The sequence below is a fragment of the Salvia splendens genome, chromosome 18, assembly GCF_004379255.2.
Source record: "Salvia splendens isolate huo1 chromosome 18, SspV2, whole genome shotgun sequence".
Lineage (NCBI taxonomy): Eukaryota > Viridiplantae > Streptophyta > Magnoliopsida > Lamiales > Lamiaceae > Salvia > Salvia splendens.
In genome coordinates this window covers 17645079-17672823 of record NC_056049.1, presented here as the reverse complement: position 1 = coordinate 17672823, position 27745 = coordinate 17645079, and the positions used below count along the sequence as shown (strand labels likewise).

General features: G+C 36.0%; 1 protein-coding gene across 4 annotated transcripts; it reads left to right on the top strand.

Moving 5' to 3' along the window:
* The first annotated feature begins 20854 nt into the window (after positions 1 to 20854).
* LOC121777092 (IST1-like protein) lies at positions 20855 to 26970 on the top strand. 4 transcript variants are annotated; one of them, XM_042174234.1, is made up of 6 exons: positions 20855 to 21022; positions 21121 to 21272; positions 21365 to 21468; positions 25607 to 25778; positions 25855 to 25995; positions 26067 to 26970. In XM_042174234.1, exons 2-6 carry the CDS (start codon positions 21213 to 21215, stop codon positions 26418 to 26420), a joined length of 831 nt encoding a protein of 276 aa, XP_042030168.1. In that variant the 5' UTR covers positions 20855 to 21022; positions 21121 to 21212; the 3' UTR covers positions 26421 to 26970. The 4 variants fall into 4 exon arrangements, with proteins under 4 accessions (XP_042030168.1, XP_042030167.1, XP_042030165.1 ...); XM_042174233.1 differs by lacking the exons at positions 20855 to 21022; positions 25855 to 25995; positions 26067 to 26970 and adding exons at positions 22292 to 22507; positions 22904 to 24728; positions 24808 to 24874 and having other exon boundaries at positions 21239 to 21272; positions 25607 to 25677; XM_042174231.1 differs by lacking the exons at positions 20855 to 21022; positions 25607 to 25778; positions 25855 to 25995; positions 26067 to 26970 and adding exons at positions 22292 to 22507; positions 22904 to 24728; positions 24808 to 25433 and having other exon boundaries at positions 21239 to 21272.
* The last annotated feature ends 775 nt before the right edge of the window (positions 26971 to 27745 follow it).

Below are 27745 nucleotides of genomic sequence, written 5' to 3'. Positions count from 1 at the left end.
AACCGCTGGTTTTTCTGCACACCTAGCCTGAAAAAGCCTGAAAACCTATGACCCTATCCGGAATCCCACCGTTGGAACTGGTGAACCGCCGGTTTGACCCGTCGTGAACCGCCCGCATGACCCTTCGAACTGTCTGCCAGTTTGAACCGCCGCTACCGGTCCGGTTTGTGCACGCCTGGATAAAATTATATTACTTTTACAAGATAGATATAATATATAAAATACATTTCAATAAATAAATGTTTACAGTAATATAATCAATAATAAAACTAATTCATTCCAAGTTGAATGATCAATTAGTATATTTAATAATAACTAGTGAATTTAATAATAACACTTAGTTCAATAAAAATTATAGTCCTGCCTACACATCATCGTAATAGTAAAATAAAATTATACTCAAATTAAAAAATATTGTAATTTAATTAGAGTAGATGTGATGGACGTTATCGTGCTCTAGATTAATTCCATTGCTAAAAAAGAATATTAGAAGTTGGCATAGTAAGTAAAGAGTTTTTAAAGTTTTTATGGCTGATAAAGATTTAATACAATAATTATTCATATTAACAAAAACTAGATAGATAAAATAAGAGTGCAGGTGGAGGACAGAGGTTGTGTTAAAAAAAGATATCTCTTTTGCCAATAAGATCCACTTGTCCATTTAATAGTGATGTATTAGGAAATGAATTAGCAATTATATTAGGTGATCCTTACCATATCTTTATACACATTTTTTTAAAAAAATCAAGTCTAAAATTAAAAGACTTAAAATATGATGCTTAAAGATACATAAAATAAAACAAAATACATGACCTGATTAAATAAAAAGATACCTGACTTAATTAAAATGTGATTAAGAAAATACATGAAATAAAAGGACACATTAATAAGCTAAATATATAAAAAAATATATAGAAATATTAATAATTAAAATTACAATAATTAATAAAAACTTTAATATAATAATCGGGTAAATTGGAGTTAGATCTATGTGACGCACGAAAAGTCCTCCCATCGTCCCACAGAAAATGACCCACTTTCCTTTGTGGTTTGTTCCAATCAAGATAACTCATTACTAAAAATGGAAACACTCTCTACTCTATTGTCTCTTTCTTACTTTACTCTTTCCACCTCACACATAAAATGAAGTTGCATAAATTCCCGTGTCTCCCAAGGAAGGGGTCATCTTCCTTGGGACGGAGGGAATATGTTTTATGTACTTGTGGTATCTTTAAAGAATTTTAATTTTAATTTTAATTTTTAGTTATTTTATGTATACGTTGCAATATATTCATTTCCGTTCCTTAAATTATGTCACATTTTGATTGGGCATAGATTTTAAGAAATGTAATGAAAAGTGAGTTGAAAAAGTTAGTGGAATGTGTGTCCTACTTTTAAATATTAGTTTAATAATAAAATGTGAACAAAAATGAGTTAGTAGAATGTGAGATCCAATTCCAAAAATGCTAAAAAGTGAAATGTGACAAAATTTTACGGAACGGACGAAAATAGAAATATGTGACAAATGTTCAAGGGACGGATGGAGTATTTTTTAATGTAAATTTTTTAAATAATGCAATTTTATATTTAATAAATAATAAAATCTATATATAATCATATTAATTAATAAGTCTTTATTATATTATTTTGATTTGATTGAAGTTATTGAAAATTGCTAAGGGTTAGTGTGTAATTTAGAAAAAATATATAAATATGATTGAAAAATGTAAAAAGTAAGTCTTCTCTATTCTTTTGTTGTCTAAATTTAGTGTGAATGGTTGAAGTAAAGCACTATTTGATGTGACATTTACATTAAAATAGGTTTGAGTTTAGCATAAATGGTTGGATATGGTCTTAATACTGGGATAATGGGGCCCCTTGCACAGCGGAAGACTTGTATAAAACAAATAAATCAGATATAGGATATATTTGACTGATTATGAGATTAATCAATTCACATGTTAACACATAATTACATGTCAGAACACAAGTAATTCATGCTTAAAGAATATATAAATCCTAAAACAAAGATTGTTTGCGCCTTCTCCACGTGATGATCTTCTATACTAGAACAATCTCTTGTGTGGAAATACAAAACTTAAAATGCAAAAAAATCCCAAAACCATTTTTTTAGGTTATGATTTATTGCATTCAAGTCCAAATCGTTTTTCAAAATAGGAAAAGGGAAAGGAGGAGAAACAAAAATACAAGAAGAAAAAATAAGGAAAAAACTTACAGAGGAAGAACAGACACAGACTTGACTGCGTTGAAGAAGATGATAACAAATAATAACGTAAATAATTCTATTATTATCAAGTGAACTACATCTTTAGTCCCCTTGTGGTTCACGGACTCCTAATAATAAAATTATTGTTATTCACCCCTAGCATTTAACTTCATTACAAATGAGGTTGTTTGGTCAAAAACACCTCAGTCTTGAAGGACATTTTTGTCAATGACTTTTTTTTGTTTAAGCTTTTGCTTCTGTTTTTCTTGTGCTAAGTTACTTTGTTTATAAGTAAAATTAAGAAGTTATATAAAATAAAAAAGACACATAATAAGTCAAATATATAAAAAAAATATATAAAAAAATATAGAAAACTTAATAATTAAATTTACAACAACTAATAAAAACTTAATTTAATAACCCAAGAAGTGTGGTTGAGTGGCATGAGACTCATTCATCCTTATGGAGCAACTTAAAATTCTTGAGTCAAAAACAGCTCAGTCTTGAAGGACATTGTTTGGGTATGGAGCAACTTGAAATTGTTTGGGTCAAAAACACCTCAGTCTTGAAGGACATTTTTGTCAATGACCTTTTTTTTGTTTAAGCTTTTGCTTCTATTTTTCTTGTGCTAAGTTACTTTGTTTATAAGTAAAATTAAGAAGTTATATAAAATAAAAAAGACACATAATAAGTCAAATATATAAAAAAATATATATAAAAATATAGAAAGCTTAATAATTAAATTTACAACAACTAATAAAAACTTAATTTAATAACCCAAGAAGTGTGGTTGAGTGGCATGAGACTCATTCATCTTTAACTAAATGGTCAGGGGATCGATCTCTGCCTTTGGGTATGGAGCAACTTGAAATTCTTGGGACAGTTGTCCCACCCTTTGAGATGTCTACAAATCAGCGCGGGAAAGAGTCACTTGGCCCGCCGTGGATACCCTTGGTAATTATAAAAAAACTTATTTAATTTTAAAATAGTGGTTATTTTAAACTCCATCCGTCCCAATAAGTATGAAACATTTGGATTTCGGTATGAAATTTTATGTAGTGTTGTTCTTGTTGGGGTTTGCACAGCGGAAATTGCAAATTAAATAAATCTACAAAAGAATCTATTTAGGAGATTATGTGGATCGATTCAATTTCATGCTTGAACATGTAGAGACATATTATTGCACAATTAATCACATAATTTAGAATTAAATTATGACTGTGAATACTTACAATTATGATTCTCCAAAGAATCGAAGTGGCTTGCTAGTTCTCCACGTGTAGATCTTGAAGCTTGATTGTGATTGCAAGGCCAATGATCTTCTAACCTATGACCCAACTCTAGATCTAAATTCCTTGTGGAAGGAATCTCTTAGAAATAATAAGGATATTGGAGAAGACAAGAATGCCAAGAACACCTAAAGATGAATTTCGAATTCCCCTATGAGAGTGAGGGCCAAAAATTCCAAGGTGTGGAGGCTAGGGTTTCACTTCATATGTTGTGTATTTGTCACACCTCCTCCATCCTTATTTATAGAGTTAGTGATGGGCTAGGTTAGGGATCTATGGGGCTTGGATTGGGCCTCCCCTATTGGACCTTCTTTACTAATTAAATTAAAACACATAATTCAATATAAGGCCAATGAAATATTTCTTGTGCCACTATCGAAGAAATACTGACCACCCATCCAATCCGTGATTACAAGCAATCCGGGTTAACATCTTTAGTATATTATATCACATGTTTAAGACATTCCATATCCATTAACTAATTTGTAGTCTGCTATGGACTTTAAATTAATTAATATCTTTTTATTTCCAAGAGTTTGTCTAGTACGGGATGTATATTAAAATATACTTTGCTTTTCTATTAATCTTGGATTAAATCCAAACCGGCCAGGTTTCCGAATAATAGAACTTCTCTCGAACACCTCTTGGAGATATAGTCAAACAGCGAAGGCACACGATTCAATGTAATAATAAAACTAACACCATACTAGTTATTAATTACTACTACCCAAGATATCAGGAATATTGGGTTGCGAAAAACCTGCACCTACTGATAAGTCAAAACAGCGTATGATTAAATAACGAGTGTCCTATATTATTACAAAGATTAAGAAATATTAAATCTCCAAGACATCGTCTTTCAGTAGATAACGATAAAGACGTGTTTATACTTTAGATCCTTTCAATGCTATACCACACCAGTGTCACTAGTCATTATCAAGGTAAAGACGACTTTCAGATGGACACTGCAACCTTTCGCGATAGGTAGCCAAAGCCTATCTAGGTTGTGAAAAAGTTTTACTTTTACAAGGTTCCGTCTGAGTCATCTACTGTGATGACCTGTTCCACGACTAAGCCTTCAATGTAGAAGACTTAGACTGATTCTACTTTCCGGCGTTTTAATTATATAATTACCCATTAAAGTAAAATGAAGAAAACATTTATTATTCTCATTAAATGAGGAGAGTTTACAATATACAAGCAATTTATCAAATTCATAATAAACTCAAAAAATGCTTTTTAGTATATATGTTCCAACAATTCTCTGAATTAATGAAAAGAGAGTAAAGTAAGAGAGATGGAAAATAGTTATAATGTTATTTCAATTTAGGAAACGTTTCGTTTTTAATAGGACAACCCAAAAAGAAAAATGTTTCATTTTTAATGGGACAGAGGGAGTATGTAACTAGTAATATTTCATAGTATAATTTATATATAGTCATATTAAGTAATACTCACCATTTCCCACTTTAGGGGTCTTATCTGAGTTCAGCACAAGTTTTAAGAAATGGAAAAGAAAGTTTGTGAAAAAAGGTTAGTGGAATGCGAGATCTATTACCATTTATAGAATATTTCAACCGGGACTCCTATACTGGGACACTTAAAATGGTCAACCGGAACTGCTAAAGTGAGATGGAAGGAGTAAGTCTTACTATTATATTATTTAATTTGATTCAAGTTATTGACAAATTGCTATGGGTTAGTTGTAATTTAGAAAAATATTATAAATATAATTGAAAAGTGTAAGAAGTGAGTAGAGAATATTCTTTTTGGTCTATGTCTAGTGTAAATGGTTGGAGTAAAATCTGATATGACATTCACACTAAAAATAGGTTTGAGTTTAGTTTAAATGGTTTAAGATGATCTTAAACCTTTTCATCGCCATCCATTTACATCAAACTCAAACACATTTTTAAATATGTGTCTCTCAAAAAGTAGTTTCACTTCAATCATTTACTCTAAACTCAAACTTAAACTCAAACTCAAACTCAAACTTAGAGGAATATTTTATATTCACTTTTTTTATACTTTTTCAATTATACTCCACTTACATACATTATTAAATTACACATTAATCCCACAACACTTATCAATAATTTATATAAATTAAATAATTAAATAAAGTTTTTTTATTTATATAATTATGTAATAAATATACTTTATATTAAAAAAAAATTACACTAAACTATTACTCAATCGAGTAATTATCTTGTTCTAGCATTACTGTCAGGGTAGATCCAGCAAGGAGTGACTTTTCAACCAATTATTTGTTTTTCCTTGCTTTTTGAAGCACCAAGTAAAAAGTACTCCATACTTTTCATAAATAGAAGTCATTTTTTAGTTTGTCCCATAAAAGATGTCATATTTTATTTTATTTTTTTAAGTTTTCTTTTGTATTAATATAAATATATTATTTCTTCTATTCGCTTAACACATAAAGCAACATCTCCTAAAAACTCATGTCATTCTGTGACTATATTATCTATTATGGCGGAAGGAATACTTCTTTTGGAGCTCATTTGCATAGTATATTTTAAATCATTGTAAAACCCTTAAAACTGTTCGAGAGTTTTTATCAATTCCACTTTATTTGTGATTGCATTTATTAATTTATCAATTAATATAAAGATATGCTAGATTGATGGAACTATCTATTGGTTAAAGTAGTCATCTCTTGGTTGGCTTCAAATTCAATGAAGGTGTGGCCCAATGGTCCTAGAGGAGATCTTAACCTATAACACTCTCCTTGGTCTCTTTTCTATCCACATTTTGTGATTGATCTACCTTTTGTGAGTAAATGAGCTTGAATTTATGAGGTGAATTTTGGATATTTGGCTGTATGCATGATAGATTGTTCAACTAAGCATTGGGATATTTTGGTGACTTACTGGAAGGATACCAAGCCATTTAACGGAGGAAAAGCACAAGCAAAGCTTTAATTATATACTTCATCCGTCCCATAAAAATATGAGCAATGAGTATGATACATGAATTAAGATAAAATTGATAAAATAAGAGGGATGAGAAGAATGATATGGTAAAACAAGAGAGAGGAGGGGAATGATAGTTAAAGTAGTGCTAGTGGATATATAGTAAGACCTACATTATTAAATTGATATAACTTTTCAAAAATAGAATGCACAAATTTTTATAGGACAGGCGAAAAGGGAAAGTGCACATATTTTTATGGGACGGAGGGAGTAATATAGCTTGATTGTGAACCTTGACAAATAAAAAGACAAAACAGTTACATATACTCCCTCCATCCCAAGGTAGTTGGGGCGTTTCTTTTGAGCACGAGATTTAAGAAATTGTTGTGTTAAAAGTTAAAGTGGAGAGAGAATAAAGTAAGAGAGAGAATAAAGTTTTTACCAAAAAAAAGGAAATGACTTAACTACGGGCAGAGGAAGTATAACACTAGGGCATAGAATTTCAACCAGACACGGACATGCACTAAATTTATGGGTATGGGTAAAAATTTATTGGGTTAATATCCTTATTGATTAACCCACTAAAAATTCGATAATTTTTATATTGGATCTGGGTAATCCGTTAAAACATAATTTTATTATTTTAATTATTTTTCTTATTTTTAAAAATAATTTCCTTAGTCCCACTTTAAATAACACAATTTTATTTTTAGGATGTCCCACTTTAAATGATTCATTTATTAAAATGAAATTATCAATCTTTGTAATTATTTTATCTCTTACTTTATTCTCTCTCCACTTAACTAAAAAAACACACTACATAAAATCTCGTACAAAATAAGAAATGCTCCACTTAAAGAGGGACGGAGGGTATATATTTTAGTTTATCATCTAGGTCCGTGTAAATCGGATTTGAATCGTATAAATCAAGTTTAACTATGTAATATCAAGTTTTAATTGTATAAATCGGGTTCGTGTCGTTATCGTGTTATTATCATGTGATGTTGTCTTGTATTACATCGTGTCGTTAATGAGTTTGTATTATGTGCGGGTTTGAATGTAACATATCGGGTTCGTGTTCGGGTTGAAAGTTTTCTTAACAGATCGAGTTTGAGTTAGACTTTACTAAGTTGGATTGATATAAAATTAGCCCAATATTGTACCTAACCGCACAATTTACTACTCCTATATAACACTCGGTCAATATGTTTTTCATTTCGATGTGAATATTTATGTTGCGTCTGTAATAAAATTGATTTATACAAGAACATAAATGACAATTCCACAAACATAGAAAGAATAAACAAATCAAAATATGCATGCAATGAGGATAAAAGGTAGCTAAGTAATGACATGTTCTTTTCTATACCCAAATCAAAAGTGTTTTGTATACTCAAATCAAAATGGATGTATATTGTATCTTTAGAAAAAGTTAACAGATAAGAAAATAGTAACAACAAAATATGTGTTGATTGTTTGGGCTGTTAAGTTGGTGGACTATTATTGTTGGGCCTGGAATTAATCTGGCCCATCAGGTAAGTTGGGCCAGTTTTTTGCCCTAGCCCATTCCCGGGTTGATATACCTATGGTTTGTGAAGAGTTTCACGGTTGAACTCAACGTTGCTCCCTTGGATTGTTGTTTTGGTGAATAGATCTGTACTATTGGCGGGTGGCTGAGCCATTGCTTATAGATCTATGCGATTCCTTTGTTATATTGCTTATTACTGCTTGGTTTGTGTAGATCCGAAAGGATCTTTCTTATTTTACTAACTAGGGTTTCTAGTTGTGCAGGGTTCTCGGTGAATCTTGAGGATTCTGGTTCGTGAAGGCAGTGTTTAAGTTCATTAGCTCATTGATTGTAATAGCTAGTGTCCTTGTATTAAATCAGTCGCTTGGTTGGTGGTTTGACTGAGCCATCTTGTAAAACAAGACCAAAGAGGTCTCGGTAAATAGTGAATCCGGATAGTCTGATCCCTACAGTGGTATCAGAGCCACGGGGGGACTATTCCGGCACGCCGAGTCGCTAAAGGAGGTGGGCAAGTGGAACCCTCCCTCGAGTGGGGGTTTGCTCTGGTAAATTGGCTAAATCTTTCTGGATATTTCTTTTTCTGTTTAGTGCCAACTATAGGATTGGGTTTTTTTGTTGCTGGTAGACAGTCTTGGCAAGACTTAGGGTTTCTTGGTGTGTTTTTTCACTGTGTTTCTTGCTTCCGTGGTGTTTCTTGCGCTCTCTGCTTTAAAATCTCTTATTACTTGACCACCAAGCATTTTGTGCTGCCTAAGTGACCCCCTGCGCCCTCCACAAGCGAGTGATTGCGAACTGGGATAGCCTTAGCCGGCCTTGCTCGTGACAGTCAAGGATTTGAGGTTCTTGTGTGAAAACTCTGTGTTCTCTTGCTGCCTGAAAGGCTGTCTGTGTGCTTGCTTGGTTGCCTGCTGAGGGTTTTAATTGCCTTTTTTCTTCCTCTCTGTGCTGCTTGAAATTTCTTTTTTCTTTTGTTTGCTTCTAAAATGGCTCAACCTGTCAGTTTGGTCCCTTTCAATGGCAAAAATGACTTTGTGATTTGGAAACAGAAGCTTAAATGTGTTCTTATTCAGCAAAAAGTGTTTAAATGTGTTGATGGTACTGTGCCTACTGATACCCCACAAGATAAGCTTGATGAAATGAATGAATTGGCAAAAGCAACTATAATTCTCAATTTGTCTGACTCTGTGATTAGGAAGATAAATCACATTGAATCTGCCTCTGAAATGTGGAAATATCTTGATACCTTGTACACTGAAACTTCTATGTCTTCAAGGATGTATTTGCTTGAAAAACTTTTTAAATTTAAGCTTGATTTGTCAAAAGATATTGATGACAATGTGGATAGATTTCAAAAGCTTGTTCAAGACATTAAGAGGTCAGGAGATAAAACTATTGATGAATATACCAGTATTGCTTTGATGAATGCCATTCCTGATTCATACAGTGATGTTAAAGCAGCTATTAAATATGGCAGAGATGCTGCTCCTCTTGGTTTGATAATTAGCTCTCTTAAATCAAAAGAATTGGATCTAAGGGAAAGAGCTTCTGATAAGGCTACTCCTAATAAGGCTTTAAATGTTAGGGGAAGGTCTAACTCAAGAGGGGGGAATGAATCTAATGGAGGGTCTAACTCCAGAAGAAAGTTCAGATCTAGGTCCAACAGTAAGGACCCTAGATTTATCAGGAAATGTTATAATTGTGGGGAACCTGGGCACTTTAAGAAGAACTGTAATAAGCTAAAGAAGTATAAACCTCCTAACAATAATAATGGAAACTCACAGATTGAAAATGTGGCAAATATTGTCAAATTTGAAAATGAAAATGACTCTGTGTTTATGCTGCATGGTCTGATGTATATTAATGCCTCCCCCAAATGTGCTTTCTCTTCAAATGATTGGCTATGTGACTCTGGCTGTACATACCATGTAAGTCCTTTTAAGGAATTGTTCACTGATATAAAGCCTGTAACTAATACCTATGTCTCTATGGCTGATGATAAAAAGTGTGTTGTTCAAGGTATTGGCACTGTGTGTTTGCAGTTTGAGAATGGCTATGTGTTGAACATGAATGATGTAAGATATGTGCCTGAATTATGCTACAATTTGATGTCATGTACTGCACTTGAGCACTCTGGCCTGAGTGGAAAGTGGGGAGATGGAAGTATGAAGATCTGTAAGGGTTCTATGTGTCTTTTTAAGGCAAGGAGAAAATGTGGCTTGTATGTGTGTAATGCTGTGCCTCTGACTTGTGATAAAGCCTGTGCTAATGTGGTAAATTCTGATAAATTGTTACTGTGGCACAATAGGCTAGGTCATATGAGTGAAAAGGGGTTAAACATTTTGAAAAAACATGCAATATTGTCTGATTCTGATGTAATGGGCAACATGCCTTTCTGTGACACATGTGTTTTGGGTAAACAACATAGGGTTTCTTTTCCCACCCCTGTCCCTGCTAACATTAGTAAAAATGTCTTGGAATACTTGCATATGGATGTGTGGGGCCCTGCCTCTGTGTCTTCCCACTCTGGGTCTGTGTATTTTCTGTCAATCATTGATGATTTTTCAAGGAAAGTATGGTGTTTTCTTATGAAGCACAAGTATGATGTGTTTGGAAAATTTACTACTTGGAAAACCTTTATTGAGACTCAAACTGGGAATAAGATTAAAGTTATCAGAACTGACAATGGTTTAGAGTTTTGTAATAAACAATTTGATGATTTGTGTGCTTGTCATGGCATTAAAAGACATAAGACAGTCCCTTATACCCCTCAACAGAATGGGGTGGCTGAGAGGATGAATAGAACTTTACTTGATAAAGTGAGATGTATGTTGGCTAAGTCTGGATTGTCCAAGAAATTTTGGGGTGAAGCTTTAATGACTGCAACTTATCTTGTGAATAGATCTCCCTCTGTGCCTTTGCAAGGACTCTGTCCTGAGTATGTGTTCTTTGGGAAATCCCTTGATCTTTCTAATCTGAGAGTGTTTGGTTGCTCTGCTTTTGTGCATACTAAAACTGATAAATTAGAACCAAGGTCTAGGAAAGGTGTTTTTTTGGGATATCCTGAAGGTGTGAAAGGGTATAGGATATGGCTAAGAGATGAGCCAGGGTTTAAAGTCATTATTACTAGGGATGTTGTGTTCAATGAATCTGAATTCCCTTGCTTGCAAATGGCTGAAAACCCTACTCCACAGAATGTGGACAGTGACCCTCTTATTGAGGTGGAGTCCACAAATACACCCACTGCTGTGGAACATCCTCAGGATGTTCCAAGTGAGGTGGAGCAGCCTTATTGGAACTGTACTCCAATCTATACTCCTAATGAAACACCTAATGAAGGGGGTCCACAAGATAATGATATGAATGTGCCCTCAAATGATAATATGGACAATGTTGCTGACTTACCTGGTAGTCCTGTCTGTAATCCTCCTATAATGCCTGTCCAGAATGTGCTTAATTCTCCCTCTGGTATTCAAAATGCTATTGATGCTCCAAATCTAAATGATTACATCTTATCTAGAGATAGACCTAGGAGGCAAATTCATAAACCTGCTAGATATGATGGTTATGTAGGCTTGGTTGCTTTAATCAATTTGGCTTTCAATGTTCATGAAGCTGATGGGGAAGAGCCTCAATCTTATAAACAAGCTACTAGGTCTAAATTCTGGAATGAATGGCATAAAGCCATGTTAGAGGAAATGAACTCTCTGAAAATTAATCATACTTGGATACTTGTTCCTCTACCTCTAGGTGCCTCTGTTGTGGATTGCATGTGGTTGTATAAACTTAAAAGTGAGGTAGAGGGTTTAAGATATAAGGCCAGATTAGTGGCCAAGGGTTTTACTCAACAAGAGGGGGTAGATTACACTGAGATCTTTGCCCCTGTGGTTAAATTTACAACTGTGAGATTGATGCTTACTTTGTGTGCTCATTTTGATTGGGAACTGAAACAAATGGATGTTAAAACTGCTTTCTTGCATGGTGACTTGGATAAACCTATTTACATGAGACAGCCTGAAGGCTTTGTTGATCCTAAGTTTCCTAATCATGTGTGTTTGCTCAAGAAAGCTTTGTATGGTGTGAAACAGTCACCTAGGCAGTGGAATATTAAGTTTAATACTTGCATGCATGATCTAGGTTTTGTTAGGAGCACTTTTGATGCTTGCTTGTATGTTAAAAACTTGAATACTGCTGCTCCTGTCTTTCTTCTGTTGTATGTGGATGACATGTTAATAATGGGTCCCTGCTTGAAGACTATAACTGCTGTGCAAACTGCTCTGAGCAAGAATTTTGACATGAAAGATCTAGGGGATGCTCAGAAAATATTAGGCATTAATATTATCAGAAATAGAAAAGAGTGTGTACTTGTTTTGCATCAAGAACCCTATGTGCTCAAAATTCTGAAGAAGTTTAACATGTTTGATGCTAAGCCTACATCTGTTCCCTTAGCTGCTCATTTCATGTTGAGTAAAGACTTGTGCCCCAAATCTGATTATGATATCAATGCCATGAAAAAGGTTCCCTATGCTAATGCTATTGGATCTGTGATGTATTTGATGGTTAGTACTGGGCCTGATATTGCCTATGCTGTGTCTTGTTTGAGTAGATACATGTCAAATCCTGGTCCTGTTCATTGGGAAGCCTTGAAGTGGTTGTTAAGATATCTGAAACATACTTCTAAGTATGGATTGTGCTATTCCAGATGTGAAGATGGTGTAAAACTGACTGGTTATGTTGATTCTAACTATGCTAATGATAGAGACAAGAGGAAGTCCACCACCTCCTATGTCTTTACTGTTTGCAGGTCCTGCATAAGTTGGAAATCACAGCTGCAACATATTGTAGCTCTCTCTACCACTGAATCTGAATACATTGCCATTACAGAGGCAATGAAGGAGGCTGTATGGTTAAAGGGAGTGCTCTCTGAACTCAATTTTGTGAAAACTCCTCCTGTTTTGTTTTCAGATTCTCAATCTGCCATTCAACTGTGTAAAAATCCAGTCTTCCATGATAGGACTAAGCACATTGATGTAAGGTTTCATTACATCAGAGATATTGTAGAAAAGAATGAGGTTTCTCTTTTAAAAGTACACACTGATAAGAACCCAGCTGACATGGGAACTAAATGCTTACCACTTGAAAAACTTCTTTTCTGCATTAAATATCTGCATTTTGACCTAGGATAGCTGCATGTCCCGGGGGTTAAAGACCTCAGCCTCTAAGCTTACTGTGGTAAGGGTAGCTGGTGGCTGGAGGCACTAAGTCCTCAAGACTAATGGGTGTCAGCCCCTCAGGAGTCTTGTAGGCAAACCTGGTTGCTTCCCTGTGCAATTGAACCTTGTTCTTTGGTGCTGTGGGAACTGCCTTGTAGGCTATGATGATTAAAACCTTAGCTAATAGTGCAATTGGTTTCCCAAAAATAATGTCCAAGGTGGAGTATGTTGATTGTTTGGGCTGTTAAGTTGGTGGACTATTATTGTTGGGCCTGGAATTAATCTGGCCCATCAGGTAAGTTGGGCTAGTTTTTTGCCCTAGCCCATTCCCGGGTTGATATACCCCCCTCTCTCCACTCACCGCCTCACTTCACTCTCTACTCTCTGATTTCTCACACTTCTCTCTCGAGTTCTTGAGTTTCCCTTGAGTTTTCCTTCTCTGATGTTTCTCTGGTTGTTCCACTGTGGTTTATCACTGATATTTGTGTGATTAAACGAGTGTGTGGGTTTGAGATTAGCAACTACTTCGGTTGCAGGGGTTCCAGAGAAGTTAGGGTTTCTTGTGGAGAGGTTTCTGTGGTTGTGAGCTTTGAGATCGGCTAGATCCGGTGCAGTGGAGTGGTTTGGGGTTGCAACCTATGGTTTGTGAAGAGTTTCACGGTTGAACTCAACGTTGCTCCCTTGGATTGTTGTTTTGGTGAATAGATCTGTACTATTGGCGGGTGGCTGAGCCATTGCTTATAGATCTATGCGATTCCTTTGTTATATTGCTTATTACTGCTTGGTTTGTGTAGATCCGAAAGGATCTTTCTTATTTTACTAACTAGGGTTTCTAGTTGTGCAGGGTTCTCGGTGAATCTTGAGGATTCTGGTTCGTGAAGGCAGTGTTTAAGTTCATTAGCTCATTGATTGTAATAGCTAGTGTCCTTGTATTAAATCAGTCGCTTGGTTGGTGGTTTGACTGAGCCATCTTGTAAAACAAGACCAAAGAGGTCTCGGTAAATAGTGAATCCGGATAGTCTGATCCCTACAGTGGTATCAGAGCCACGGGGGGACTATTCCGGCACGCCGAGTCGCTAAAGGAGGTGGGCAAGTGGAACCCTCCCTCGAGTGGGGGTTTGCTCTGGTAAATTGGCTAAATCTTTCTGGATATTTCTTTTTCTGTTTAGTGCCAACTATAGGATTGGGTTTTTTTGTTGCTGGTAGACAGTCTTGGCAAGACTTAGGGTTTCTTGGTGTGTTTTTTCACTGTGTTTCTTGCTTCCGTGGTGTTTCTTGCGCTCTCTGCTTTAAAATCTCTTATTACTTGACCACCAAGCATTTTGTGCTGCCTAAGTGACCCCCTGCGCCCTCCACAAGCGAGTGATTGCGAACTGGGATAGCCTTAGCCGGCCTTGCTCGTGACAGTCAAGGATTTGAGGTTCTTGTGTGAAAACTCTGTGTTCTCTTGCTGCCTGAAAGGCTGTCTGTGTGCTTGCTTGGTTGCCTGCTGAGGGTTTTAATTGCCTTTTTTCTTCCTCTCTGTGCTGCTTGAAATTTCTTTTTTCTTTTGTTTGCTTCTAAAATGGCTCAACCTGTCAGTTTGGTCCCTTTCAATGGCAAAAATGACTTTGTGATTTGGAAACAGAAGCTTAAATGTGTTCTTATTCAGCAAAAAGTGTTTAAATGTGTTGATGGTACTGTGCCTACTGATACCCCACAAGATAAGCTTGATGAAATGAATGAATTGGCAAAAGCAACTATAATTCTCAATTTGTCTGACTCTGTGATTAGGAAGATAAATCACATTGAATCTGCCTCTGAAATGTGGAAATATCTTGATACCTTGTACACTGAAACTTCTATGTCTTCAAGGATGTATTTGCTTGAAAAACTTTTTAAATTTAAGCTTGATTTGTCAAAAGATATTGATGACAATGTGGATAGATTTCAAAAGCTTGTTCAAGACATTAAGAGGTCAGGAGATAAAACTATTGATGAATATACCAGTATTGCTTTGATGAATGCCATTCCTGATTCATACAGTGATGTTAAAGCAGCTATTAAATATGGCAGAGATGCTGCTCCTCTTGGTTTGATAATTAGCTCTCTTAAATCAAAAGAATTGGATCTAAGGGAAAGAGCTTCTGATAAGGCTACTCCTAATAAGGCTTTAAATGTTAGGGGAAGGTCTAACTCAAGAGGGGGGAATGAATCTAATGGAGGGTCTAACTCCAGAAGAAAGTTCAGATCTAGGTCCAACAGTAAGGACCCTAGATTTATCAGGAAATGTTATAATTGTGGGGAACCTGGGCACTTTAAGAAGAACTGTAATAAGCTAAAGAAGTATAAACCTCCTAACAATAATAATGGAAACTCACAGATTGAAAATGTGGCAAATATTGTCAAATTTGAAAATGAAAATGACTCTGTGTTTATGCTGCATGGTCTGATGTATATTAATGCCTCCCCCAAATGTGCTTTCTCTTCAAATGATTGGCTATGTGACTCTGGCTGTACATACCATGTAAGTCCTTTTAAGGAATTGTTCACTGATATAAAGCCTGTAACTAATACCTATGTCTCTATGGCTGATGATAAAAAGTGTGTTGTTCAAGGTATTGGCACTGTGTGTTTGCAGTTTGAGAATGGCTATGTGTTGAACATGAATGATGTAAGATATGTGCCTGAATTATGCTACAATTTGATGTCATGTACTGCACTTGAGCACTCTGGCCTGAGTGGAAAGTGGGGAGATGGAAGTATGAAGATCTGTAAGGGTTCTATGTGTCTTTTTAAGGCAAGGAGAAAATGTGGCTTGTATGTGTGTAATGCTGTGCCTCTGACTTGTGATAAAGCCTGTGCTAATGTGGTAAATTCTGATAAATTGTTACTGTGGCACAATAGGCTAGGTCATATGAGTGAAAAGGGGTTAAACATTTTGAAAAAACATGCAATATTGTCTGATTCTGATGTAATGGGCAACATGCCTTTCTGTGACACATGTGTTTTGGGTAAACAACATAGGGTTTCTTTTCCCACCCCTGTCCCTGCTAACATTAGTAAAAATGTCTTGGAATACTTGCATATGGATGTGTGGGGCCCTGCCTCTGTGTCTTCCCACTCTGGGTCTGTGTATTTTCTGTCAATCATTGATGATTTTTCAAGGAAAGTATGGTGTTTTCTTATGAAGCACAAGTATGATGTGTTTGGAAAATTTACTACTTGGAAAACCTTTATTGAGACTCAAACTGGGAATAAGATTAAAGTTATCAGAACTGACAATGGTTTAGAGTTTTGTAATAAACAATTTGATGATTTGTGTGCTTGTCATGGCATTAAAAGACATAAGACAGTCCCTTATACCCCTCAACAGAATGGGGTGGCTGAGAGGATGAATAGAACTTTACTTGATAAAGTGAGATGTATGTTGGCTAAGTCTGGATTGTCCAAGAAATTTTGGGGTGAAGCTTTAATGACTGCAACTTATCTTGTGAATAGATCTCCCTCTGTGCCTTTGCAAGGACTCTGTCCTGAGTATGTGTTCTTTGGGAAATCCCTTGATCTTTCTAATCTGAGAGTGTTTGGTTGCTCTGCTTTTGTGCATACTAAAACTGATAAATTAGAACCAAGGTCTAGGAAAGGTGTTTTTTTGGGATATCCTGAAGGTGTGAAAGGGTATAGGATATGGCTAAGAGATGAGCCAGGGTTTAAAGTCATTATTACTAGGGATGTTGTGTTCAATGAATCTGAATTCCCTTGCTTGCAAATGGCTGAAAACCCTACTCCACAGAATGTGGACAGTGACCCTCTTATTGAGGTGGAGTCCACAAATACACCCACTGCTGTGGAACATCCTCAGGATGTTCCAAGTGAGGTGGAGCAGCCTTATTGGAACTGTACTCCAATCTATACTCCTAATGAAACACCTAATGAAGGGGGTCCACAAGATAATGATATGAATGTGCCCTCAAATGATAATATGGACAATGTTGCTGACTTACCTGGTAGTCCTGTCTGTAATCCTCCTATAATGCCTGTCCAGAATGTGCTTAATTCTCCCTCTGGTATTCAAAATGCTATTGATGCTCCAAATCTAAATGATTACATCTTATCTAGAGATAGACCTAGGAGGCAAATTCATAAACCTGCTAGATATGATGGTTATGTAGGCTTGGTTGCTTTAATCAATTTGGCTTTCAATGTTCATGAAGCTGATGGGGAAGAGCCTCAATCTTATAAACAAGCTACTAGGTCTAAATTCTGGAATGAATGGCATAAAGCCATGTTAGAGGAAATGAACTCTCTGAAAATTAATCATACTTGGATACTTGTTCCTCTACCTCTAGGTGCCTCTGTTGTGGATTGCATGTGGTTGTATAAACTTAAAAGTGAGGTAGAGGGTTTAAGATATAAGGCCAGATTAGTGGCCAAGGGTTTTACTCAACAAGAGGGGGTAGATTACACTGAGATCTTTGCCCCTGTGGTTAAATTTACAACTGTGAGATTGATGCTTACTTTGTGTGCTCATTTTGATTGGGAACTGAAACAAATGGATGTTAAAACTGCTTTCTTGCATGGTGACTTGGATAAACCTATTTACATGAGACAGCCTGAAGGCTTTGTTGATCCTAAGTTTCCTAATCATGTGTGTTTGCTCAAGAAAGCTTTGTATGGTGTGAAACAGTCACCTAGGCAGTGGAATATTAAGTTTAATACTTGCATGCATGATCTAGGTTTTGTTAGGAGCACTTTTGATGCTTGCTTGTATGTTAAAAACTTGAATACTGCTGCTCCTGTCTTTCTTCTGTTGTATGTGGATGACATGTTAATAATGGGTCCCTGCTTGAAGACTATAACTGCTGTGCAAACTGCTCTGAGCAAGAATTTTGACATGAAAGATCTAGGGGATGCTCAGAAAATATTAGGCATTAATATTATCAGAAATAGAAAAGAGTGTGTACTTGTTTTGCATCAAGAACCCTATGTGCTCAAAATTCTGAAGAAGTTTAACATGTTTGATGCTAAGCCTACATCTGTTCCCTTAGCTGCTCATTTCATGTTGAGTAAAGACTTGTGCCCCAAATCTGATTATGATATCAATGCCATGAAAAAGGTTCCCTATGCTAATGCTATTGGATCTGTGATGTATTTGATGGTTAGTACTGGGCCTGATATTGCCTATGCTGTGTCTTGTTTGAGTAGATACATGTCAAATCCTGGTCCTGTTCATTGGGAAGCCTTGAAGTGGTTGTTAAGATATCTGAAACATACTTCTAAGTATGGATTGTGCTATTCCAGATGTGAAGATGGTGTAAAACTGACTGGTTATGTTGATTCTAACTATGCTAATGATAGAGACAAGAGGAAGTCCACCACCTCCTATGTCTTTACTGTTTGCAGGTCCTGCATAAGTTGGAAATCACAGCTGCAACATATTGTAGCTCTCTCTACCACTGAATCTGAATACATTGCCATTACAGAGGCAATGAAGGAGGCTGTATGGTTAAAGGGAGTGCTCTCTGAACTCAATTTTGTGAAAACTCCTCCTGTTTTGTTTTCAGATTCTCAATCTGCCATTCAACTGTGTAAAAATCCAGTCTTCCATGATAGGACTAAGCACATTGATGTAAGGTTTCATTACATCAGAGATATTGTAGAAAAGAATGAGGTTTCTCTTTTAAAAGTACACACTGATAAGAACCCAGCTGACATGGGAACTAAATGCTTACCACTTGAAAAACTTCTTTTCTGCATTAAATATCTGCATTTTGACCTAGGATAGCTGCATGTCCCGGGGGTTAAAGACCTCAGCCTCTAAGCTTACTGTGGTAAGGGTAGCTGGTGGCTGGAGGCACTAAGTCCTCAAGACTAATGGGTGTCAGCCCCTCAGGAGTCTTGTAGGCAAACCTGGTTGCTTCCCTGTGCAATTGAACCTTGTTCTTTGGTGCTGTGGGAACTGCCTTGTAGGCTATGATGATTAAAACCTTAGCTAATAGTGCAATTGGTTTCCCAAAAATAATGTCCAAGGTGGAGTATGTTGATTGTTTGGGCTGTTAAGTTGGTGGACTATTATTGTTGGGCCTGGAATTAATCTGGCCCATCAGGTAAGTTGGGCTAGTTTTTTGCCCTAGCCCATTCCCGGGTTGATATACCCCCCTCTCTCCACTCACCGCCTCACTTCACTCTCTACTCTCTGATTTCTCACACTTCTCTCTCGAGTTCTTGAGTTTCCCTTGAGTTTTCCTTCTCTGATGTTTCTCTGGTTGTTCCACTGTGGTTTATCACTGATATTTGTGTGATTAAACGAGTGTGTGGGTTTGAGATTAGCAACTACTTCGGTTGCAGGGGTTCCAGAGAAGTTAGGGTTTCTTGTGGAGAGGTTTCTGTGGTTGTGAGCTTTGAGATCGGCTAGATCCGGTGCAGTGGAGTGGTTTGGGGTTGCAACCTATGGTTTGTGAAGAGTTTCACGGTTGAACTCAACGTTGCTCCCTTGGATTGTTGTTTTGGTGAATAGATCTGTACTATTGGCGGGTGGCTGAGCCATTGCTTATAGATCTATGCGATTCCTTTGTTATATTGCTTATTACTGCTTGGTTTGTGTAGATCCGAAAGGATCTTTCTTATTTTACTAACTAGGGTTTCTAGTTGTGCAGGGTTCTCGGTGAATCTTGAGGATTCTGGTTCGTGAAGGCAGTGTTTAAGTTCATTAGCTCATTGATTGTAATAGCTAGTGTCCTTGTATTAAATCAGTCGCTTGGTTGGTGGTTTGACTGAGCCATCTTGTAAAACAAGACCAAAGAGGTCTCGGTAAATAGTGAATCCGGATAGTCTGATCCCTACAATATGTCAATACAATATTAACGGTTGATACTGTGTTGACTTTTTTGTTACTATTTCATAATATGTTGATATTTTTGAATGGTCCAAATTATAGTTTGAAGTTTATACAATATTTAGAGTTTGTATTTTATTACTAACCCAAATATGTAGTGAGGTGAGGTTAAATGGTAGCTAACTACTAACAATGTTCTTTTCTAACTAGTATATTATGGTTTGAAGATATAAATGACTTTAGTTAAGAACACACAATGGCCAGATTTGATCGTCTCGTGAATTCAATAGAATAATTTGGATTTATCGAACCCAGCCCATTGCCAAATAATAATGAAAAAAATCCTAAAGCGAACCACATTCATCTTGAGACTTCTATGATTTAAAAATCTATTTTTGTAATATCTATAATTTAAAATCCATTCACTTTTCTCTAGTTTTAATATGTGATCTATATTTTATTAATTCATTCGTTCACCATATGATATCGTTGATCCAATACGAATTTTAAAAAATTTAAATAAATTTTATAACAAATTGGGAGTGAGATGAAATTAGTGAAATGTGAGTATTTTTTTTTTCACTACAATATTATAATAATCATAATAAAAATAAAACTCACGTTATACTATTTTTTCTATATATATATTTTTTACAAAATCTAAGTACTAATATCTTAAATGCTGCACCAAATCAAAATTAATAGACGAAAGTGAGCAATAAATAATAATTTTATTAAATCCAAATTTGGTTACCTGTCGGCCAATCACATATAAAAATATAAATTAATTAAATAAATGAAATTTGATGAAAACGCGATACTTGGAAACTAAGAAACTCGCAGCTCATACACGTATCATCCGCTTGTTGTGGAGCTGCTTCCCGTTTTTAAATTTTAATCATATTCATATTCATATTCATATTCACATCGATTTTCTCTTCTCGATATTCATATACCGATCATCATTTCGAGCTATCACAATGCTTGATTTTTACTTCACCAAATCTTTCAATTCCTCCCAATGGTAATATCTCTATTCTTTTCCCCTGCTCTGTTTTTTTTTTCGGTGCAGTATAAATATCTCTAGGGCTTTTTAATTGAATTTGTGCGTGAATTGTTGAGAATTCACATCGGATTTGCCGGAACTCTTATGATTCCCGGCTCTGGCATTCTGGATTTTGTTCTGGAATCGAAGGGAGGTTCAGATAAAACAGATGCGTCGAGAAATTCCCAAGCTCCTTGAGACTGGTCACGAAGCCTCTGCTAGGATTCGGGTTAGCGATATATACACCTCCTCTCTTGATTTTTTTTCGTGTGTGTATTTATAATCGATAGCATTAGCAACCTCGTTGCGTTGTTTATTTAGGTGGAGAATATTCTACGGGAAGAGAAGATGATGGCTGCTCACGAATTGGTTGAATTGTTCTGTGAGCTTATTGCTGCTCGTCTTCCTATTATGGATGCACAAAAGTATGAAGTTCGATCGATTCTTAAGTATTTTCATCATGTGATAGTGCTCAAGGGATATGATCAGTTGATAACTATCTTAAATTGATAACCGGGGACTATGTCAACAACTTACGTTATGGATGTCAACTACATTAACTCTGTTGAAATGTACTCCCTCCGTCCCATGCTACTCGTACTTTTCATTTTAGGCCGTAAATTTGGGATTGATTTTTTTGTGTAATTAAAAAAGAATTTTAGGTGTAATGAGACATCACTTAATAAAAGAGCTCTTAACTTAAACTAACATATTAATTAAATGCATTAATTCTAACTTAAATTATAAATAGTGTAAGGACTTTGTGACGAGTCGAAAAGCAAACGTGCGAGTAGCACGGGACGGAGGGAGTATGTCAATAGAAGACATACATTTAGATGTCAATAGAAGACTATGTATGTCAACTACATTTAGTTGACATCTCCATAATGTAGGTTGTTAACATAGTTGTCAATTAACCTAACTGGACCCTATTGCTCAATGTGTTAAATATTACTATATACTTGTATACAGTGGCGGATCAGGGGGGCAGGAGGGGGCGGTCGCCCCCTCCATGCGACTAATTTTCCCTTATCTCGGATGTATATTTTCCATATCCGCCCCCTCTGTTGTCTCCGACGTCGCCTCGTTGATCGAAAAAAAATAATTATTATCTCCCAAGCTCAATTGAAATAAAATTTTAAAACTCAACTCAAGCCCAATTAAAAAAGAACTAAAAGCCCAACCGTATCTACCTTTTCAATAAAATTAAACTCTAATAAATAAAAACTAATAATGAATAAACTTCAGCCCTAAAGAAATCCCCAAATTCCATACGCTATGGCGGAGGGAGTGACAAGTCTGCTCCCAGCGAAGCTCTGATTTCCTCCGTGCCGTCCACCCTCCGGACTCCACAACCACAACTCCACAAGTCCGCCCCTGCTGACTGCTGCCTCTCCAATTTCCATCTCAAGAAGAAGCTCAACCATTCTCAAATTCCAGAAGCATAATTTCATAAATTTGAAGGTGTGTTGTGTTTTAAAATTCAAATTCATGTCTTTGAATTTGTAGATTTTAGGCATTTAGCCATTGAGGAAAGATTAAATATTTTCCTTTTGGAATAGGAAAAAAAAAGTAGCTTAGAAGATTAAAGAGGCAGCAGCAACTCATAGTTGAAACTTGGAATAGGAAAAAAAATACAACAGCTGCATTTGAATTTTAAAGAGATTGAAAATTTGGAATGGCTATAAAATGAGAAGTGCCGAAGTAGTTAGTGGTGTATATATAAAACATTGGGTGGGTTCCATGTGGTATGTTGTAAATGCTATTGACAAAGTGTGGTCCCATGGATAGTATAAAGTGAGTAAATGATAGTTACTTTGTTATAATATTTTATAATTATACCTTTTTTTGTTTCATTAGGTATGGAGAAATATTTTGGAAAAAGACCAAGAATTTTGGATTCTTGTCCAGAACTAGAAGCACAGAATGCTGAAGAAAATTTGATGGAGAATGATGATATAAATGAAAGTGAAATCAAGGCTGATCCTGGTTTGCGAAAACCAATTGCAGAATATGGTGTGAATATCTGGGATCGTATTCGTAGAGAATATGTAGCAAAAGGCCCTTGTCAACCAAAGGGTAATATTTTTCAAAGAACGCGTCAAGGAAAAGATAATAGGAGTTTTAGAGATGCTTGGTACAAAGATTATGATTGGCTAGAATATAGTGAAGCGAAACATGCCGCATATTGCTTTTACTGTTTTCTTTTCAAGCGTGGTTATGTGGCACCGGGAGATGAAGCCTTCACTAGTTGTGATTGTTCTAATTGGAAAAAAGCACTAGAAAAATTCAAGGCGCATGTTGGGGATAAAAGTAGTGCACACAACAAAGCAAGGATAGAATATGAAAATTTTGTCAATCAAAGGCAAAGTGTGACTTATGTTGTAAGTAGAGGTATGACAACAAAAGAAAAGGAATATCGAATTCGATTGACTGCAACTGTTGATGTAGTTCGTTTTCTTTTGATTCAAGGTTTGCCTTTTAGGGGACATGACGAGTCATCTACGTCTTTGAACAAAGGTAATTTTCTTGAGTTATTAGAATGGTATGGTTTGAGGAATGATGAAGTTGGTAAAGTGATTTTGAAAAATGCCCCTAGAAATAACCAAATGACTTCTCCATCAGTCCAAAAAGATATGGCTAATGCTTGTGCGGTGGAAACCACACTTGATATATTGGGAGAACTTGGAGACAGACACTTTCAATCCTAGTTGATGAGTCACGTGATTGCTCAACAAAGGAGCAAATGGCAATTGTCATAAGATTTGTGAACAAGGATGGTCAGATAATTGAAAGGTTTTTAGCTTTGGTTCATGTCAAAAAAACTACATCAGTTTGTTTGAAAGAGGCAATTGACTCCGTATTTGCTAAGTTTAAGTTATCTTTGTCAAGATTGAGAGGCCAAGGATACGATGGAGCATCAAACATGCGAGGTGAATGCAATGGATTGAAAGCACTAATTTTAAAGGAAAATTCACCAGCTTGGTATGTCCATTGTTTTGCCCACCAACTTCAATTGGTATGTGTGGCCGTGTGCAAGACAAATCAATATGTTTGTGATTTTTTCAGTTATCTTATCTCGATTGTCACACCATGTGGTTCTTCTTGCAAAAGGGCTGATATGATTCGACTAATTGAGCACGATAGACTAGTTGAAATGATAGAGAATGGGGAAATCGGTACTGGTAGAGGCCAAAATCAAGAAACTTCTTTGAAGAGACCATGTGATACTCGATGGGGATCTCATTATGTCACCGTGATTCGTCTTGCAAATATGTGGCAGTCAGTAACCGAAGTACTTGAAAACGTACTTGTTGATGGAGAAGAATATGAAACAAGGGGCAAAGCTATAGGTCTCGTACAGAAAATGGAGACTTTTGAATTTGTATTCATCCTTATGTTGATTAAACATTTGTTGGGGGTTATTAAACCATTGTCTTGTGCCTTGCAACAAAGAGATCAAGATATTTTAAATGCGATTTTCTTGATGGAGAATGTGAAAGAAAGCTTGAGATCATTTCGAGAATTTGGATGGGATACTCTCTTGCAAGAAGTGAATGATTTTTGTAGGGCAAATGACATTTCAATAACAAACATGGATGATGATGCTCCAAAGCGGATTAGTAAGAGGAATGGTTCAAACATCAAGAACTACCATCATTATCGTGTTGAAATATTTTGTCAGGTAATTTGAAATTTAATATCTTATTCATTTACTAAATTAGAATCATCTTGATATTTAATCTTTCTTGTGTGTCAATTAGGTCGTCGACTTACTTACACAAGAGATGGAAAATCGTTTCTCTGAGGCATCCGCAGACTTACTAAGTTGTATGGCATGCCTCGATCCAAAAAATGATTGCTTTTAACGTTCATAAGCTTGTTCATCTTGCTACTCTTTACCCAAAGGACTTCACATCGACTCAACATACTGAATTGTTTAAACAACTTGAAACTTTTGTTGATGTTGTGAGAAGAGATGCACGATTGAATGGTATTGAAGATTTGGCTAGCCTATCTCAGAAGATTGTTGAAACCAAGAAAGATAAAGTTTTTCCGTTGGTTTATCGTCTGATTGAGTTGGTATTGATCTTACCTGTAGCGACTGCATCTGTTGAAAGAGTATTTTCAGCAATGAAATTTATCAAGACTGACTTGCGGAATAGGATGGGAGATGAGTGGTTGAATGACAGTTTGGTAGTATACAATGAAAGATCCATCTTTGCTAGTGTTTCTAATGAAAGAATCTTGAAACGTTTTCAAGATATGGATACCCGTAGAAATCAGTTGTCTCGGTTAACAGATGCTAGAGCTACTTGAATTATAATAGACTTTCATTTTGCTAAAAAAACATATTGAAGTATTATATTTAATATTTTATTATTTATTATTTTATTTCGCCCCCTCCGTTTTTTAATCCTGGATCCGCCACTGCTGCTATATCAGTTTCATTTCTCATGTCAATTAATAGTACTAATACCAGCTTCTCCTGAAATGTAATGAATCTATATGTGGAAGTGTATGTGTTATGAGGTTAAGCTCTTTATGTTGTATGATTATCAGGGAATGCCCTCTGGACTTGAAAGAAGCCAATTCTAGTGTATGCTTTGCTGCACCGAGGTGCACTGATCTGCCAGAGTTGCATCAGGTCCAAACGTTGTTTTCTGATAAATACGGTAAAGAATTCGTGTCTTCTGCAGCTGAGCTTATATCCGACTGTGGTGTCAATCGGCAGGTTATACATAAACTGTCATCTTTTAACAGCTTGTGTTAGCTCCTTTTATGAATCCTTTAACGGCTAGATGTTGCAGTTGGTTGAACTTTTATCCGTCCGAGCTCCATCTCCTGATGTTAAACTGAAACTGCTAAAGGAAATTGCCAAAGAGCATGAGCTTGATTGGGATCCAAGTTCTTCGGAAAATGACTTACTGAAAACTCGTGACGACTTGCTGGTGAGAATCACTTCTGTACCTCCATTGAGATTTTTAGCTTCTTGCGTTACATTGGTGACGTTTCTATCCAGGATGGGCCAATCCGGTTTGTCAGTGATCCCGGACCCCGAGCTCCATTTACCAACGCGCATAATGATGAGGCTATGTCTACTACCTCACAATCAGCTGTGGGTGAACACCCTGATTCTGATGAAGATTTTGTAATCATAGGCTTTCCAGAAGTTCCTATGCAGAAGCCATCACAGTCAAATAAAGGCATGAATGAAGCAAATATATCATTGGATAAAGTGAATCTTTCGCAGTTGGAAGAACCATTTCCTATGGAAGAAAATGGTCCATCGCCCTCTGCCATGAAGACAATCGATGATAAAGCTGATTTCCAAGACGTTGTCTCTGCTGCTGAGGCAGCCGCAGAGACAGCATAGGGTGCAGCAGCAGCTGTACGATCAGCATGTAGCCTTGCTGAACTTCGTATAACTGAGCTCATGAAGAAATAGAGAGAAGATTTCTCGTATTCTGAATCTGAGAATCCGTTCCACCTCGACAAAACCAAGACAGGCCTCAAAGAGGAGGTTGATTTAGATGCAATAAACCCGTTTGCGCATTCTAACACCCTCTTCGCCTCTCCAGGCCGAAAGAGCGCCTCAGAACACTCTTCTGATGATGCAAAGGGCGTATTCGATTCCTACTCTCAGAGCGACAATGCTTTCAGCTATAGCAGTCTTAACCGAACTCAGCCATTGTCACCAATGGATGACGATATGGATTTCTCGTACCCAAACATGTTCACATCTCAAGGCTCTAAGTAAGCAATGAGGTCTGGTTCCAAGGATGTCAATTTTGTGATTAGTTTTTGTTGAGTTTTGTATCCTTGAGGGGATATCGAGGTTTGGTTTTGTGTTGTATGAGTTCTGACAAACTGCTGTAAAATTGATTCGCAATTTTGTTTGTTGACGTAGAAAGAATATTTCATTACTTCATGTGTATTAGTGGCGGCATGGATCTTAAGGATGATATAACATGAAGGCACACACACTTCAATTCAAATTCAATATTCAAGATGAACAAGACATGCGACAATCACCTACTACATGATATTATCAATAAATATTTTTTTGTTTACTAAGTACATTTTAGGTCTCTAAATATTGAACTAATATAATCTGTGGTCCTTATTCTTTAAAATATCACCAGATATCCCTAAACATCAATTCAAGATCGCTGAAGGGACTTTGGTATTTTTTTTTTTGGACCAAATACCCTCCTAACTATAAAAGTTATTTATATCTTTTTGATGAGAGCGATATTCCATCATTTAGGTTGACTCATTTCCCTTCAGGAGACGGATGATATTAACTAGTGATTGTGAAGAAAATGGCACTGGCGGATCTAGTTAAGAACCAAGGGTGCAAATATAACCCAAATAGTATATCTTAAGTTGCCTAGTGGTAAAGCATTGACTTCAGGATCGACTCCTCAAAAAATAGTAATTTCTGCTATTCTCTCAATTCGCTTTTTTCTGTTTTGATTATAGTTTATATCTAATACTAATTGGTTATAGTTTCTATGTTTTGATTAATTAAATAATTTGTTTATAGTTTCTATCTAATGTTTGATTAAATATAATAATTTATTATTTATTCTTTCATTTATTTTATACACAATAAAGCGTGTATGGTCGGATATTATGATTTTTAATGCTTAGATTTGGGATTTATATTAAAAATATGATATGATGTGGTTTATTTTA